General features: G+C 35.6%; 2 protein-coding genes across 3 annotated transcripts in view; both read right to left on the bottom strand.

The window, feature by feature from the left end:
* Positions 1-15,806, bottom strand: part of LOC109032914 (uncharacterized) — a 28,958-nt gene that overhangs the window by 10,831 nt on the left and 2,321 nt on the right. Inside the window, exons 2-4 of the mRNA XM_019045261.2 lie at positions 3,178-3,262; positions 2,283-2,407; positions 731-911 (exon numbers count right to left, since the gene is read on the bottom strand). Coding sequence (XP_018900806.2) covers positions 731-911; positions 2,283-2,407; positions 3,178-3,262 — 391 coding nt within the window. The remainder of the gene's footprint in view (positions 1-730; positions 912-2,282; positions 2,408-3,177; positions 3,263-15,806) is intronic.
* On the bottom strand, positions 3,954-15,683 carry LOC109041512 (uncharacterized). Of its 2 annotated transcripts, XM_072298295.1 has the most exons (8): positions 15,195-15,683; positions 12,125-12,144; positions 11,317-11,540; positions 9,736-10,920; positions 9,259-9,521; positions 8,662-8,827; positions 7,935-8,028; positions 3,954-7,459 (listed from the first exon to the last, which is right to left on the bottom strand). In XM_072298295.1, the coding sequence occupies exons 3-8, from the start codon at positions 11,531-11,533 to the stop codon at positions 7,042-7,044; spliced, it is 2,343 nt and encodes a 780-aa protein (XP_072154396.1). In that variant the 5' UTR covers positions 11,534-11,540; positions 12,125-12,144; positions 15,195-15,683; the 3' UTR covers positions 3,954-7,041. The 2 variants fall into 2 exon arrangements, with proteins under 2 accessions (XP_072154396.1, XP_072154395.1); XM_072298294.1 differs by lacking the exon at positions 12,125-12,144 and having other exon boundaries at positions 15,195-15,671.

Raw genomic sequence — 15,806 nt, 5'->3', positions numbered from 1 at the left:
ATAAAAAATCTTTCCAGTTTAAATGAAAGTCATTCACAGTAAGCCTCACTGTTTTTACGTTTGATTACAATTTTGTTACAGCGCCAGATAAACCTATCACACCGATGGATTCAAGTTGGTCAGTTCATCTAAGGTCTCCATTTCATGCTGGACAAAAATCAAGAATCCTCAAGAATTCTTTGCAAGAAATCAAAGAAAAAGAAAAAATATGTTAACCTTTTAAGACAACTTGGCAATGAGATGATGGCATGGATATGATATTGAATTGCATCATTCTAATTACCCAGTTGCTAATAAAAGTTTGGAGGAGAACAGGAGGCATTCATTTGTTTGAATGGGGCACTAGACATCGTCCAAACTAAAAAAAAGCATAACATGCTTTCGTTTCAAAAGCTTATGTGGGAAACGATTCACACAACAGGAAGTTCAGAAATTAAATTTTGATCTAGAGATTATCAAACACTGTTAACATAGATGGACAGAAGTTAGGCAAATGACATCTAATTACAAATGCCATTTCATCAATGTTCATTGCAAACACTAATAGTGTGTTTATGAGTTGATTTTCAGGTATCCTCTTGTGAGGTAAATTTTCCTTGTGATATTTTGAAGGGAAAACATGTTGGGTGGTGCTTTAATTCATACCTTCCCTAGGGGTCCATTGTATTCAGCTAATTTTATACAAACTATGGATCAGATATGGAAAGGGGGAGAAATCATAGAAACTTACCATTTGCCAAACTTGCAATGTGATCGTTGAATATTCGAAGACACTTCCAATGAGATTTGACCTTTGCTAGTTTAGGTACAGGGGGCGCAGTCAACAAAATCAATTTTTTCACCTGCCTTTCTTTGAGGAGCAGATTCACTAGACTGTTCATGTTATCAATCATGCTTTCAATAGAGGAATTCTGAGGGGGGAAAAGCAGGACAGGCAATGATTAAAAATTGATCCCGATGCAACTCCTTCAAATTTTTGGAAACTTTTACTTTTTTAATATGGTCTTTCTGTAAAAGAAATTTAAATCACCTGACAAAATCTCAGATATACCCTTCATCCCAATTTACTTCATGGGAAAAATCGAATAACCCTTGACTTGATAACTTAAACGTAAAATTAATATATCTTGTTCTTTGGAGAAAAATCTCATAAACCACAGTTTAAAATGCAAAATTCACAAATACTTTCTTCCTTCCTAAGGACTGTTTCATGGATTTTTTTTTTACCTACCTTGACTATTCCGAGTAAATCTTAGTCCATCTTTAAACTTTTTATTTGATTGCTGACCACATCTGTAAAGATTTATATGCTAAGATTTGATAATGCTCACATAAATTAACCCCCTGTGGCATGGTGTTATGAATTCGCAGCAACATATTTTAGGGGTTTTTAAAAATTGAATCTTTCCTCTGTGGCATGATATTACAAATTCTCATTAGTTTTTTCTTTTTTCGAATAGGTAACCGATTGTCTGAATTTAAAATTTTGAAAACAAATTTGGTACTCAATGTTTTTTATGCAAGCTACAAAAAAAATTAGTGTCCCCCCAGAATCTGAGATCTAAAGTTAATTCATACTATGGAGGGTTAAGTGATGGAAGCCAAGCTGACTAGTTCTCTGTGAAATATAATAAAAACACAGGGACAACTTTATGTATGCTTAAATTTTTTTGAAACACCTGATTATTAAGAGCCTTCTTATGTCATGTCAACAACCCAGTTAGGGGATTTTGAGCCTTTTTAAAATGCAAGAAAAAGGATCTCCAGCCTATTTCAATTGCACTGTCAGATTAACAGTTGCCTGGAGGATTCAAAAACCCAAAAAGGATGGACACACAAAAGATGGATTCGGATTCAGCCATAACGTTGAGTCAGACTTTCCATGTGACAAAAACATCACATGAATAGACCTAAAGCAGAGTTTAACTCTTTAAAGAGAAAAATTTCTGATCTTGATATTCAAGTAATTACATCTTATCTCATCATCTGTCAAATTTGACAATCACAACAATCAAAAGTGAGCTTGCACACATTGCAGCTTGAAAATATCAAGCAACAAACTCAATTCGGAATAAATTATGTAATTGATACAATTCTGATTATTTTTCAATTTATGAATAAGTTTATCATGTATTCTCCTGATACTTTAGACTCTATTAATCTCACTGAGCACTGTTTAATATAAGCTCATAAATTGTATTATGGAAATATTGATTGTTTTAAATCATGTGTTATCAATTGTTACTATCATTGTCATTGAGTATGTAATGATGTTTACGTACCCTTGTAAGATCATTGGTTCCGATCATGCAAATTATTTTCGGACTGACAGGATAAATTCGTCTTTGAATAGCAGTGTATAGTTCTAAAATTGTTTGTCCACTGACACACAGTCCTTGACGATTATCTGAAAGTAAAAAAGAAAATCAAACATTTATCCATGTATTAATTACAAATTCTAAAGCAGAACCTGTTTCCGCTTTCTCTTACAGCAAATAAAGGAACTCAGAGTAATAACTTAAGCCTTACGATAAATAATTAGTGTCATCATCACAAAAGCGTTTCATTTATTTCTCACTAAAGTGATCATTTTTCAATCTCTTGCTAAATATTTGATTCACACATCTAACTCACATCAGATTCTGAGACTGTCTGTATCAAATGGACTGCATTTGGCAATTCGGAACTGTAAATTCTGGCTCAACTGGAAAAACACTTATGTGCACAGGGAAACTAATGGCACATACATTGTTTTTAAACCGGGCTAGAATTTATAGTTCCAAATTGCAAAATGTAGTCCAAATTATTGTCACATTTAATATTAACTACTATTGAACTAGGGTCCTTCAGGTGTAAAAAATTAGGAGGTTCTGGAGGAGCAGGTTAAGGATTGATCAGTTTCTAAATTTTCAAATGTATTATTTGAAATTCCAAAGGAAGAAGTTTTCCTTTGATTTTCACATGATAAAAATGTAATTCCACTCTGTTAGCTTAAAGCTGTGCATGCCTTTTCCTTAAACTGAAAGCCATTACAGGCTTGAAATGTTATCACAAGGGGACAAGTGCCTCCTTTTTGTAGGTCTAAGCAAGAATATCAGACAGAATGAGTAGGTGAGAAATATTTCAGGGAGAAATTTAATTAGCGATGGGATAAACAAGTTACCATTAGATACTTACTTGTACGACGACCATTCAAATACTGCTCAGAAAGTCTAAGTAATTGACTATCTCCAATTAATTGATGATCACCTATCATAGGTTCCTAAAACATCAAAGAATTGTGGTTTAGAGATACTTAGTGTTTGGAAAAAATGTAGCAAAGCCAGAAAATTCAAATTTTCTCCCTAACGTTTATTGGATGCCCAGATAGCACAGGAATATTCAGAGAATATTCTGAGGACATTCATTGATAAATCCAGAACATTCTCAGAATATTCTGAGAATGTTCTCGGAATATTCTCAGAACATTCTGAGAAAGTGTGAATGAAACAAGTTCAGAACATTAGGAATATTCTAGGAATATTCTGGGAATGTTCCATCAAAGAACATCCGTGGGACATTACAGAGAAGAAAATTCCACATAAAAATTTCCACGGACATTTTATTTTTTAACGATTGAAGAACAGGAAATGTTCAAGATTTTTTTTTTAAATTTTGATAGAAAAAAAATTGAACATTTTCTATGGCATTCAAAAAAAGGAAGGAAATCAAGACACTTTTAAAATTAAATACATTTGCGTGTTGAATGATCATTTGCGACTTTGACACACATTTAATTTTAAAATCATGATTATTTTTCTGGTCATTACAAATTGTAATATTTTTTTTAAGAAAGAATTGACAGTACAGGGATTTCTCGTAACAGGGGGGAACAAAAAATGTCGGTGGAAATTCATGATTCTACGGTAATTGAAGCTGGCAGTGGAAACTTTGAAATAAGATACCATAAAATCTAGAGAGGAAAAACGAAAGAAGTATCTTTATTCAAAAATCAAATTTAGCAAATAAGCTGTAGGCGATTGAGAACAGAACGCTGATGATAGCTTGAACTGGAGAAGTGGTCAAATGAGAAAATAAAATTTACAATTCGAACGCCAAAAATAACACCTACTTGTGCGCTTTGACATTGCTTAGCTGCGCCTTTTTTTAGGAAGAAAACACAAATTTGGGGCTCTTATCACAAGGATTTCCCCTGAGAAACTCTTACCTACTAGAAAAAATAAAGGAAATGAAAAACATAATAAATTTAATATAAATTACCCCTGAGAAACTCTTACCTACTAGAAAAAATAAAGAAAATGAGAAACATAATAAATTGAATATAAATTACCGAAAGTCACAAAACAGGTAACACAATTGAGAATTGACATACTTGCTGATGATAATGATTTGAAGAAATATTGACGGTGGAAATTTATAATACTACAGTAAATGAAGCTAAATGACGATAAGGAATTGAAATTGTAACTTCAACACGCATTTAATTTTAAAATCATGATTATTTTCCTAAACATTACCAAAAAATACAATGATACCTTATAAAAATAAAAGTATTGACAGCACAGTGATTGCTCGTTAGAAAAGAAAAAAAAAAAAAATATGTAGGTGGAAATTCATGATACTACAGTAATTGAAGCTGGCAGTGGAAACTTTGAAATAAGATACCATAAAATCTAGAGAGGAAAAACGAGAGAAGTATCTTTATTCAGAACGCTGATAATAGCTCAAGCTGGAGAAGTAGTCAAATGAGAAAATAAAATTTACAATTCGAACACCAAAAATAACACCTACTTGTGTGCTTTAACATTGCTTTACTGCACCTTTTTTTAGGAAGAAAATACAAATTTGGGGCTCTTATCACAAGGATTTCCCCTGAGAAACTCTTACCTACTAGAAAAAATAAAGAAAATGAAAAACATAATAAATTTAATATAAATTACCCCTGAGAAACTCTTACGTACTAGAAAAAATAATGAAAATGAAAAACATAATAAATTTAATATAAATTACCGAAAGTCTCAAAACAGGTAACACAATTGAGAATTGACATACTTGCTGATGATGATGATTTGAAGAAATATTGACGGTGGAAATTTATAATACTACAGTAATTGAAGCTAAATGACGATAAGGAATTGAAATTGTAACTTCGACACGCATTTAATTTTAAAATCATGATTATTTTCCTAGACATTACCAAAAAATACAATGATACCTTATAAAAATAAAAGTATTGACAGCACAGTGATTGCTCGTTAGAAAAAAGAAAAAAAATATGTAGGTGGAAATTCATGATACTACAGTAATTGAAGCTGGCAGTGGAAACTTTGAAATAAGATACCATAAAATCTAGAGGGGAAAAACGAAAGAAGTATCTTTATTCAAAAATCGAATTTGGCAAATGAGCTGCAGACGATTGAGAACAGAACGCTGATGTTAGCTTGAGCTGGAGAAGTAGTCAAATGAGAAAATAAAAATTACAATTCGAGCACCAAAAATAACACCTACTTGTGTGCTTTAACATTGCTTTACTGCACCTTTTTTTAAGAAGAAAACAAAAATTTGGGGCTCTAATCACAAAGATTTCCCCTGAGAAACTCTTACGTACTAGAAAAAATAAAGAAAATGAGATAACATAATAAATTTAATATCAATTACCGTAAGTCACAAAACAGGTATCACAAGTGAGGATCCTCATATTTGCTGATGAGGGGGCGTTCAAGTATTACGTAACGCACTTCTTCCGTCTTTCTGGGCTCCTCCCCCCATTGTGACGCAGCCCTTACCCCCATGCTTACGAAATACGTAACGCTAGCCTGACCACTCCTCCTTAATTTTAAGAAATAAAATCAATAAAATTTTGAGAAAATCGCGTTATCCTCACAAGTTTATTCCCCCCCTCCCCTGGGATTGGATGGGTTACCTAACGTTGGGCTTGACCCCCTTCCCCCTTGAAGCACACCGTAGCACTGGCTCACAAACCCCCCCCCCCCCCCAGTGGATTATGTAATACTTGAATGGCCCCTGAACAGTATTAATTAATAAACTTCATAATAATAATAATATGAACAAATCTTTAACTATCAAGTCACAAAAAAGGTAACATCGCAATATATTAATGTTAACATTTGCACTTTAATTGCATCCATTTATCAGGAGGTCTATCTGCATGACTAAAGAAATGCTGCGAAGACGTACCTCAATAGCAGCTCTTGAAGATACATATGTTGTTATGGACAGATTCAATGTGTCAGCGACCTAAACTTTAATTTTGTAAGCCTATTGATTTTAGAAATGTTATATTTACTTTAAGTAGCTTGTACTTTGTAGGATGCACAAGGGCAGCTACTGTACTGACTGCAAAAATTAAAATGACAAGTTTAGAATTTGAATCGACGAGCAGATAGTCCCTTTTAAATAAATGTAACAAATTGAAATTAACAACATGGTAGGAAAAAAATTAACAGGTACAATAGAACAAATGTCAAATGGAACCAAGTACCGAGGAGAAAAGTAGAACGAAAAAACAAAGAGATGCTACCGAATTGGCAATTCCAATAAGTAAGTGAAAAAATATATTTAGTAGTTGTAGAAATAACTTGTATGTATTATCACTGCTCCCATCACTTTGTTTGAACATTACTGGCATCATTTTGATACTGAAAATCTATGAACATTCATCTCTATTGAGTTTCAAAAATGCCACTGTTTTTTCTGTTTCATAAAGAGAACCTAATTGGTTTCTTTGATAGAATAGTTCAGAAAACATGGACCTTATAATGTTAAAGAATTGGCCAAACTATTTAAAAATGATATCCATTAGTTTTTCTTATAGAAATGAGAATATGACAAGACTTTGCGGGTTTTAGGAATCTCACCATCGATTTATGCCTCAGATTGAATTAACTTGAAAATTAAGGGGAGTGAATGAAACAAGAATAAAACAAGAACAAAACCAAATTCAAAAAATATAATAAAGTATTGAGGGAATATTAGAAATTAATACTTGTGGGAAAAATTGAATGCATTCACAGTGAAGAGTTACCCAGAGAAATAAGTTTCATCATCAGAATCATCATCTTCTTTATCACTTTTTTCAGACAGCCTTCCATCGTGACACGGATAGTTAAAAAAGTCATCCTGACTATGATGCTCGTCCTCAATACGACGATGATTCAAAAAGTCTTCCTGATTTCCATGTTCATTGCGGCGATATGTCAAAAAGTCATCCTGACTTTCATTTCCATTCTCGTTACAACAATCATTCAAAAAATCATCCGGATTTTCCTCTCCACCATCTTGGTTTTCATTATCACTGGTTTCAGGATTTTCCTCTCCACCATCTTCGTTTTCATTATCACTGGTTTCAAATACATCTCGACTTTCATTTTCACGTCTCTCAAATTCACATTCACCTTCTACTTCATCTTGGTTATCAACAATGTCTTCACTTTCACCCCTACAACAACAGGAAGAAGCATGCATCATTTCAAACTCTAATTTAAAAAACATGAAAATTGATATTAAAAAATAAAATAAAAAATAAATAAAATAGTTTACATAAATGTCACTTTGGATGACGTTGAATTGTAATAGCTCTACTCAAAAATCAAAACCTTGTAAGTGCAACCCCTCTGACATGCAGGTAGTTGATGTCTTACAGATGGCAGACGTTAAGATTTCTGTACCACTGAATACTATTACTTTCAAAGACCCCGCGCTGGCTGATCGAGGTACTTCCTGCTCAAAGATATTTCATGCAGCTCCTTAAAACGTTAAAAATGGCATGCTGACTGAATTTTTTTGCTGGAGGTAGCTCTATTAGTATTCAAAAACAAGGGGAAACCTAAGAATTCCAGTCTAATATCCTTAAAAAACAGAAAAAATATTGCGTTAAAAGTCTTACAAGGCAATCTAAAAGGATGAAATCTCACCTCGCATCCAATCGCTCCTTAGCTTTAACCAACCATCTTTTAAATGGGCCATCTATCTCTTTATCCAAAACGTTGTGACCTACTCTGACTGCATCTGGAAATTGTACAAAGAAAAAGATAATTATAATCCTCAAGCTTGAAATTTAGAAATGCTGAAAGAAAGAGAGGGAGAGAGCGAGTGTGGAAAAAGAAAAAAAAAAAACACATATAAAATGTAGCCCCTGATCAGAAACTTGAGAAAGGAAGGAAAAATTACTTGAGTAATCATCATTGCGTCATGTGAGGTTATTTGAGAAAAAGGACCCTCGGACTTAAATAATATGATCAACAAACTCACACAAAAATACTGTACCCCCAAAACAGAGAAAATGCTAGGATCTCTCAAAAAATTTAAGATGTCACGTTGATAAGTTTTCTTCTTTTTTTATATTATTTTTCAAGGAAGCGCTAAATTATTTCCCCACCTGAAGTTTCCTCTTCATTATACATAGCGGCTACAAGAAAATGTGGAAAAAATTGACAACATTGAGTCAATTAAAGGTATGAAAAGATAGTCCATGCAGAGTGAAGGCCTCAAATTTGAATACATAAAAATTTGCAGTTTGGCAATGGCCCTTCTGCATCCTTCACTGGGCCTAGAGACAGAGAAATCCCGTCAAGAGACGAGTACTATTTCCTTCTTCCAGAGACTAACCACCACTCTAAAGAAACTTAAATCATTGGTTACCTTGAAAAGCAGTGATGAACATGGTATATTGGTTCAAGGCTTCTTTTCCTGCTTTGTGACCAGTCCATGAGAATTTTGAGGCAAGTCCATCGGTCATCAATATTTTAACTATATTTCTCACAGAATCCCCAACAGATTCTGCATTCTTCCTGCTGAAGTGCAAGACCTAGGCAGAGAACAGAGAAAATAATGCAATAATCAAAGCATATCATTTCAAATTTTTGTTATTTATTTGTGGTTTGAAGAGCCTTAAGTAGAAGTAAGACCTAAGGACTGTTCAAAGACAGAAGTTCAGGGCGGAATTACGTATTCAAATTCCTGGATTCACAAAATGCACATCAGATTTAGGTGAAATTTAGAGGGAAGAGAGAACTCTAAGGAACCTGACTTTTCCTATTTTCTGAACAGTTACCGAGAGTAATTTCCAAAAATGTTCAAATATTGATGAGGCTGGTGAGTTTTCTAGAGTTATTTTTCAAAGAATCAGACTGTAAAATGTAAAAACAGCCTTCCTCATTCATATAAAGTGAGCAAAAGAATGAGACAAGGAGAATTAGGAGTCATAAAGAGTCCGAGGTTAAAACTTAGAAGACTTACAAATTTTTTTCTGAACTCAGGGTCAGAGAGGTCATGATCCATCAGTTCCAACTCCTGAATGGAATTCATGGGAAAGCGTTTTTCAATCTCATCTGTTGCGGTGCAAATTTTAGAAACTGCCATTTCTGCCATTTTCGCTTGAACTTCTTTTAAAATCTCTGTACTCCCGTCAACAGCTAATTTAATGCCGGTCATTTTCTTGTTGGATCTTTGTGCAAGTTCATTGGTCAGGCTAAGTTTTTCCAATATGAGTTCGAGTTTACCTGCATCAAACCGAACGTAAGTAATGATAGCATTTATAAAATTACAAATCATGAAGGAAAAGGATTGTTGTTTCAAAGACTTTTGAAAGTTCATGAAAGTAGGCTACTCATATATAGCACCTGAGATCAAAGAATGATTTCACTTCGTTGCAATCAATCAACTATGTATTCAACTGTGCATTTTTAAAATCCAATAGGTCAAAACATTACCTACCTTCAACATGGCGCAACCTTGTTGAAACATCATCGTGGTCTGCTGAGTTCTGATTGTTTTGAGAAGTGTTGCGGTTGGCTTGAATCTGCTTGTTTTGAGAAATATTGCGGGTGCCTTGATTCCGATTGTTCAGAGAAATGTTGCGGTTGACTTGATTCAGGCCAGTGTTGCGATGGACTTGATTTTGATTGTTCTGAGCAGTGACGCGATTAACTTGATTTTGATTGTTCTGAGCAGTGTTGTGGTTGGCTTGATTTTGATTGTTCTGAGCAATGATGCGATTGACTTGATTTTGATGCTTCTGAGCAAGGTTGCAGTTGACTTGATTCCGATTGTTTTGAGTAGTGTTGCAGTTGACTTGAATCCGATTTCTATGAGAAAAATTGTGTTTGACTTGATCTTTCGGTTGGACTTTTGCATTCCGAATCTGAGAAATATTGTTTATTTCTCTCAGAGCAGGATGATTTTCTGTATGATCTTTCTGGGTAGAGTGCGCAAACCTTTCACCTTTTTGACTTTGAATCCCATTTTTCTGGGCATTTGCATTGGTTACTGGTCTTTCAGCATGATGATTCTCTTTGGTACTTTTGAGAATCTGAGAGACATTGCTTATTTCTCTCACAGCAGGGTGATTTTCTTTATGACCTTTCTGCGTAGAATGCGCAAACCCTTTACCTTTTTGACTTTGAATCTCTTTTTTCTGGGCATTTGCATTGCTTACTGGTCTTTTAGCATGATGATTCTCTTTGGTATTTTTGAGAATCTGAGAGACATTACTGATTTCTCTCAAAGTATGGTGATTTTCTTTACGACCTTTCTGAGTAGAGTGCGCAAACCCTTCACCTTTTTGACTATGAATCCCATTTTTCTGGACATTTGTATTGCTTTGTACCATTTGAGACGGTGAAGGGATCCGAAAAGATTTGCAGTTCGGTAGTGTAAAATTGCTCAAAGCAGACGCACACTGGCTCCGAGCGCTGTTTTGTGCTTCTTTTTGCTTCTTTCTAGCTTCGCTTTTGTTGCTTTTACTCTTCTTACATTTTGGAACATCTTCATCAGATGACTCAAGGAACGTATTTCGTTTCCGATTTCGAAACCCTCTACCAAGTTTATCTTGGTCCGTGGTTGCTCCATTTTCATCCTCCTGTATAATTTTTTGAATACGGACCGCTTCTTGATACGATTCTGCAATCAGACAAAGAAATAAGTATAACATACGTAAATACATAATTTTTAAAAAAATTTAAGACAACACAGTTAGCACTTCGCTGTACAGCCACATATTTTGTAAATGCCACCCGCTCACACGGTAGAATGTATTAAGTACTCAAATTTGTTTTACAGGCAGTCAACAAAGAAGAGCAATAGGGCACTGTTTTTATTCGCTGAGTCCGGCGACATAATTTTTTTAATATGCTTTGTCTCTTACTAAAGAAAAATTACTTGATTGAAAATCTTCCATATCGTCAGAAAATAAACCAATGATACAAGAGACATTCAATTCATAAGACACAGCACAAATCCTCCTGAACCTGATGCTAATGAGCAAGTACGTAAAAGTAATGCAACAGTATTTCTTACCGATACCAGTCCGCTTCGGAACTATAACATATTTTGGCCATGCATCATCAGGAAATTCGCAGGTATTCAGCAAATCTTCTAGTTTTTTTTTGTCTCCATGTACTGCAGGAAATTGGCACAGCTGTTCCAGTTCATCGTTGTATCCGCACAGCCACGATTCTCGAATTATGTCAACGGTATCATCAAAGGGGAAAATCCCCACCAAATACGTTTTCATTTTGAATCTGTTGAATAGAAATGGAATTAGTTACAACATAATTATAGTAATTACAATAATTAATCAGAAAATACAGTGAAGAATCGGACTATAACCTAGGCAAGATACAGTTTGAGTCTACTTTCAACTTCATTAGCATTTGCACACATGCACTTAATTTCACCTGTACAAGAAAACTTGATAGATGAAGCTCTATTGCAATTTCTTCAAAACATGGTAGTGTTATCAAATGAGAGCAGAAAATAATAGCAAGGGTATAAATTTTTGACACTACAAAGCATCAACGATTGTAAAATTTGGAAAAAGAAAAATTTTCTCAGCAACAATCTATAGTTTTTATCAAGAGAATCAGGTCATTGTAACAGTTGTGAGTTCCACTGAAACAAAATAAAAAGAAAGTAGCGAATGAATAATTTTTAATTTGAGTTCCTTGAAAAAGAACAGGGTCATACGTTCCAACAAAGTGGGTTTCAAAAATCTTTAAAGAAAATTTAGAGAGCAGAAAAAAAATTGAGCAGTTTGACCCAAACACTAAGGAAACTGAGTCACATCTGACAAAAAAACAAAAGGTAATAATTCACTTTTACTTACTTTGGCGGAGTATAACCAGTCTAAGATTGATTGATGCAAAAATTATAAGTATCTGATGGAAAAAGGAATTTTAAAAGGAAAAGGTGAGTGAGGGAGGGAGGACTCTTAAATGAACCTTACTGGATTCACACAGCTTCACACTTCACGCCAAAGTAACCAAAGCACTGCCAGCTAATGAAGTTTCATCCCTTTTTCCTTCAAGTTCGTGATACAAAATCCAAAGTTCAAACTAAATAAGTACAAAATTATGCGAAACTCCCAGTTTTTCAATACAAATATTTAGAAATCTAGATTGCTCTATGAAATCGTAAGTCATGAATGATCTCTGAGCACACCATCTACTTTCAAAATTGAGAGGGGCCACCAATTTTGTTGGTACATCTAAATGTTGAGCGACAGAAGGCTCATCATTTTGTCCATACTTTTAAGAATATTTGATCGTGTACCAAGAACTGGAGGTAAAAAAATTATTATGAGGTGTGTAAGAGAGGCTGAACCACAAATTCTGATTTGAATGGCAACAGCATGTTCTTGTACTGAACATCACCTACTGGAACAATCATCATTTCTGATAGGTTGGACACTGAAAAAATCTTCAAATCTGAACTTGGGCAAGGACTGACAAAAACGTCTTTTTTCTGCAAGAACTTCCGCCCAACAAGCAGAATATCATTTGATTCAGAAGCAGTGCAAATATTCCGCAAAACGAAGACACTGCCATCTAAAGTTGTGAAACAGCTATCCCTGGCAAAGATAGAGAGCTTAAAGGAAGGGAAATGCACAGTTTGATAAGTGGGTCTAACACATCCTTCTAACAGTAAACGCCCACGACAACGGTACGGCATTGAGCACCTTGGGAAATTTGTACTTTTTGTGGGCAGTGATGGTGGACACGCGTCTGCTTCCGAGATACGTTTCACAACCTGTGGCAATGGTTCATCACCTTTAACGACAAGTTGTTTTATATACTGTAAGAAGGATTCAAAATCAAAGGTGCTACAATCCTCCATATCATCAAAAGAATCAAGATTCTGGGGCCAGTGTATCAAGTTGTGGAAATTGTGGGTCAGAAGATTTTCGGCATACGCGATTTTACAGTTTTCTACAAATTCAACAAGAATGGCAGTTGCAATTTCTTTATGATCTTTGCACCGAGCTGGGTGCAACATAAGTCTTAGGGCAACATACAACAATACAAAATTGCCAAGACGCTGCTCACTAAGAATACCGTCTAGCACATAAGGGCCTAAGTAGCAACCAAAAAGACGAAACTCTGTCGCTTTCCACCGCTTAATATCTTCCAGTGGTCTAGACCTGCGAACGAATTCAGAGGGTATAAATTTACCAAAAAATAACATTCGCCCAGATGCCTGAGAAATGAGTTCGTCAGAGATTTTGGCATTATTTTTGGATTTAAACACCCATAATTTTCCAAGTGTCTTCACTACACCAACGCATATTAGATGGAGATAGTCAAGCGGAAAAGAATCAATGAAATTAATCTGTGGGATTCTCAGAAGAGGCGAGTCACCATTGTGAAAATGCGGCACTGTTTTGTTAATGAAATCTGCATGCGTTCTCAATGGGGCATCAACTAGAGGATAGTAAGTCCTCTGGCACAGCTGAGACCACACACCTTCTTGAATGCATTTGGTGCAAGAATACTTGCCATTGCTAGCAATAGAACATAAAATAAATGATTTGGCGGGGCAATCACAAGAGAAACCTTTTAGAGTAAAGTTATAGAGATTGCCTTTGAATTTTACGCCGTTATTAATCAGATCAGTCACCTCGTCAATAAACGGATCCAGGAACTCCTTCGCATCTTGTGGTTTATCATTTTCACCGCAGTGAATTGCGATTGGGAAGACATGATGTCGAATATCCGGAACAGAGATTATTTTCCCTAGAATGGGGGTACAATGAATACCACTACTTTTGAACAAAGGTAAACCATTTACGCCGAATACCATTGAAACATTTGTAATTTTTTCCCTAGATCGCTCAAGAGCATTCTGAATGCCCTTCCATAACCCAAAATAATAGAACTCACCACCGGCTTTCTCTAATTTTACGATATCCACTTTACGTGGGGTTTTCATTAGAGTTCTGGCATCCAGTGGTAGCGTATGAAGTTCTGCTGGATTGGTAGTCTTCAAAATTCGAAGAAGGGCAGATGTAGCAGACTTGGTAACTTTAAACTTGACCCCCCAGATCCGTAAATTGTCTAATAGGGTAAGTTTGGGTGTATCATAATCTTCCTCGAACAAATCTTCTTCCTCACTATGAAGATCAGAGAAATCGTCAAACTCAAAATCAGAATCTATGTTCACAAAACTCTCATCTGAATCAGATGATTCATAATGCGAATGAAAGCCAGGGGAATCACCATTTTCACTACCATTATCGATATTGTCAAACTCACTAAGATTTTCACTGACTGAAGAGTGGTCTGTCACAGAGTTTTCGACATCAACTGAAGCGCCATGAACTTCATGTGTACCAGAACTTTCATCTTCCTGACTACCAAGTAAACACGAATCTGGCGAAGATGATGACTCTTCATCAGAGGACTGCACTCCTTCCCCTCTCCTCTCGGCTTCAATTACCCTTCTAAACTTGGTAGATCTACTAGCATAACAATATTTTTTTCGATGGTGCCGACTCGGTCCACTCATCTTCAGCAAAGAATAAATCCAGACAACAATAGTAATTCTGACAAGAATAATTCCTTACAGTACCTACAGCATGCCACAAAATATTCTAACCTCAAAAATAGTTGAATAATCCAAATCATTTACCCCTAACTGTGGAAATACACTAAAAATCCAGCATGATTGCAATGCTTGCTTGATAGAGAAACATATGCGAATCTAACAGGTGTTGGTACATGTTCAATACGGAAGAGGGGAAGCTCAAGGTGGGAAAGCTAGCTGGACCTACAGGCTCAACAGGTCATGAACTCATGATAGGTAAGTGAAGGTTAGGATGGATGTGTTGATGGAAATATCAAATCTCAGAGACGGAAAAGTGAATAAATAAATAAATACACAGCTGGAAAATGCTTCACCTTAAAACCAAGAAGCCGCAAAAGTCAAACTACGATCAATCACTTCAATTATAAATTATAAAACACTGGAACTGGAGTATGTACTTCACATTGCACGAGGTAGCTGCTGTTTCCCGACGACGAGTTTCGGAACTCTCCTGCGCGATGACGTATCACTGGCTGCCTGCAATGTATTCCTTATGGGAGCAGCCAGTGTGACGTCAAATAGGTTGCCGCCGAGTTCAGGCCGGGCGGGGAAGTGGATTTTAAAAATATGCGCAATGACTGAACTGCATAACTGTATAGATAGATCTCACGCAAGATTCGCCAGCCAAGTTGGCCTGATGGTCAGCGCGTCTGAATTAGTGTCATTGGATCCCGGGGTCGAATCCCGATTGAGGCATCAAATTTACGGGAAACTGAGCAATAAATCTTCTGAAGCAGATCCTACTCGACTTAATCCCTGGAAATTTGAAAAGCCTGAAGCATGGATGTGGTTGAACATCCCTCGATGTCTACGTGCAATAAACGCGCAGTCTAAAATTGCCTGTAAATGCTAGACACGAAACCTTATTACCAGCAAGAAAAAAAAGAAAAAAAGGTCATTTCCGGGTTTTTTTTAATTTTGGAGCT

This window comes from Bemisia tabaci, chromosome 3, assembly GCF_918797505.1.
Source record: "Bemisia tabaci chromosome 3, PGI_BMITA_v3".
Taxonomy (NCBI): Eukaryota; Metazoa; Arthropoda; class Insecta; order Hemiptera; family Aleyrodidae; genus Bemisia; species Bemisia tabaci.
This window is presented reverse-complemented; position numbering and strand designations above follow the sequence as displayed.

What these genes read in the sequence shown, in the direction of transcription:
- LOC109041512 (XM_072298295.1), bottom strand. Translation starts at nt 11,533, where the DNA reads ATGAAAACGTATTTGGTGGGGATTTTCCCCTTTGATGATACCGTTGAC. An exon ending in TCCGAAGCGGACTGGTATCG is followed by an intron (nt 10,921 to 11,316) that starts GTAAGAAATACT and finishes GTCTGATTGCAG; the next exon opens with AATCGTATCAAGAAGCGGTC. An exon ending in CTGAGTTCAGAAAAAAATTT is followed by an intron (nt 8,828 to 9,258) that starts GTAAGTCTTCTA and finishes TTCTCTGCCTAG; the next exon opens with GTCTTGCACTTCAGCAGGAA.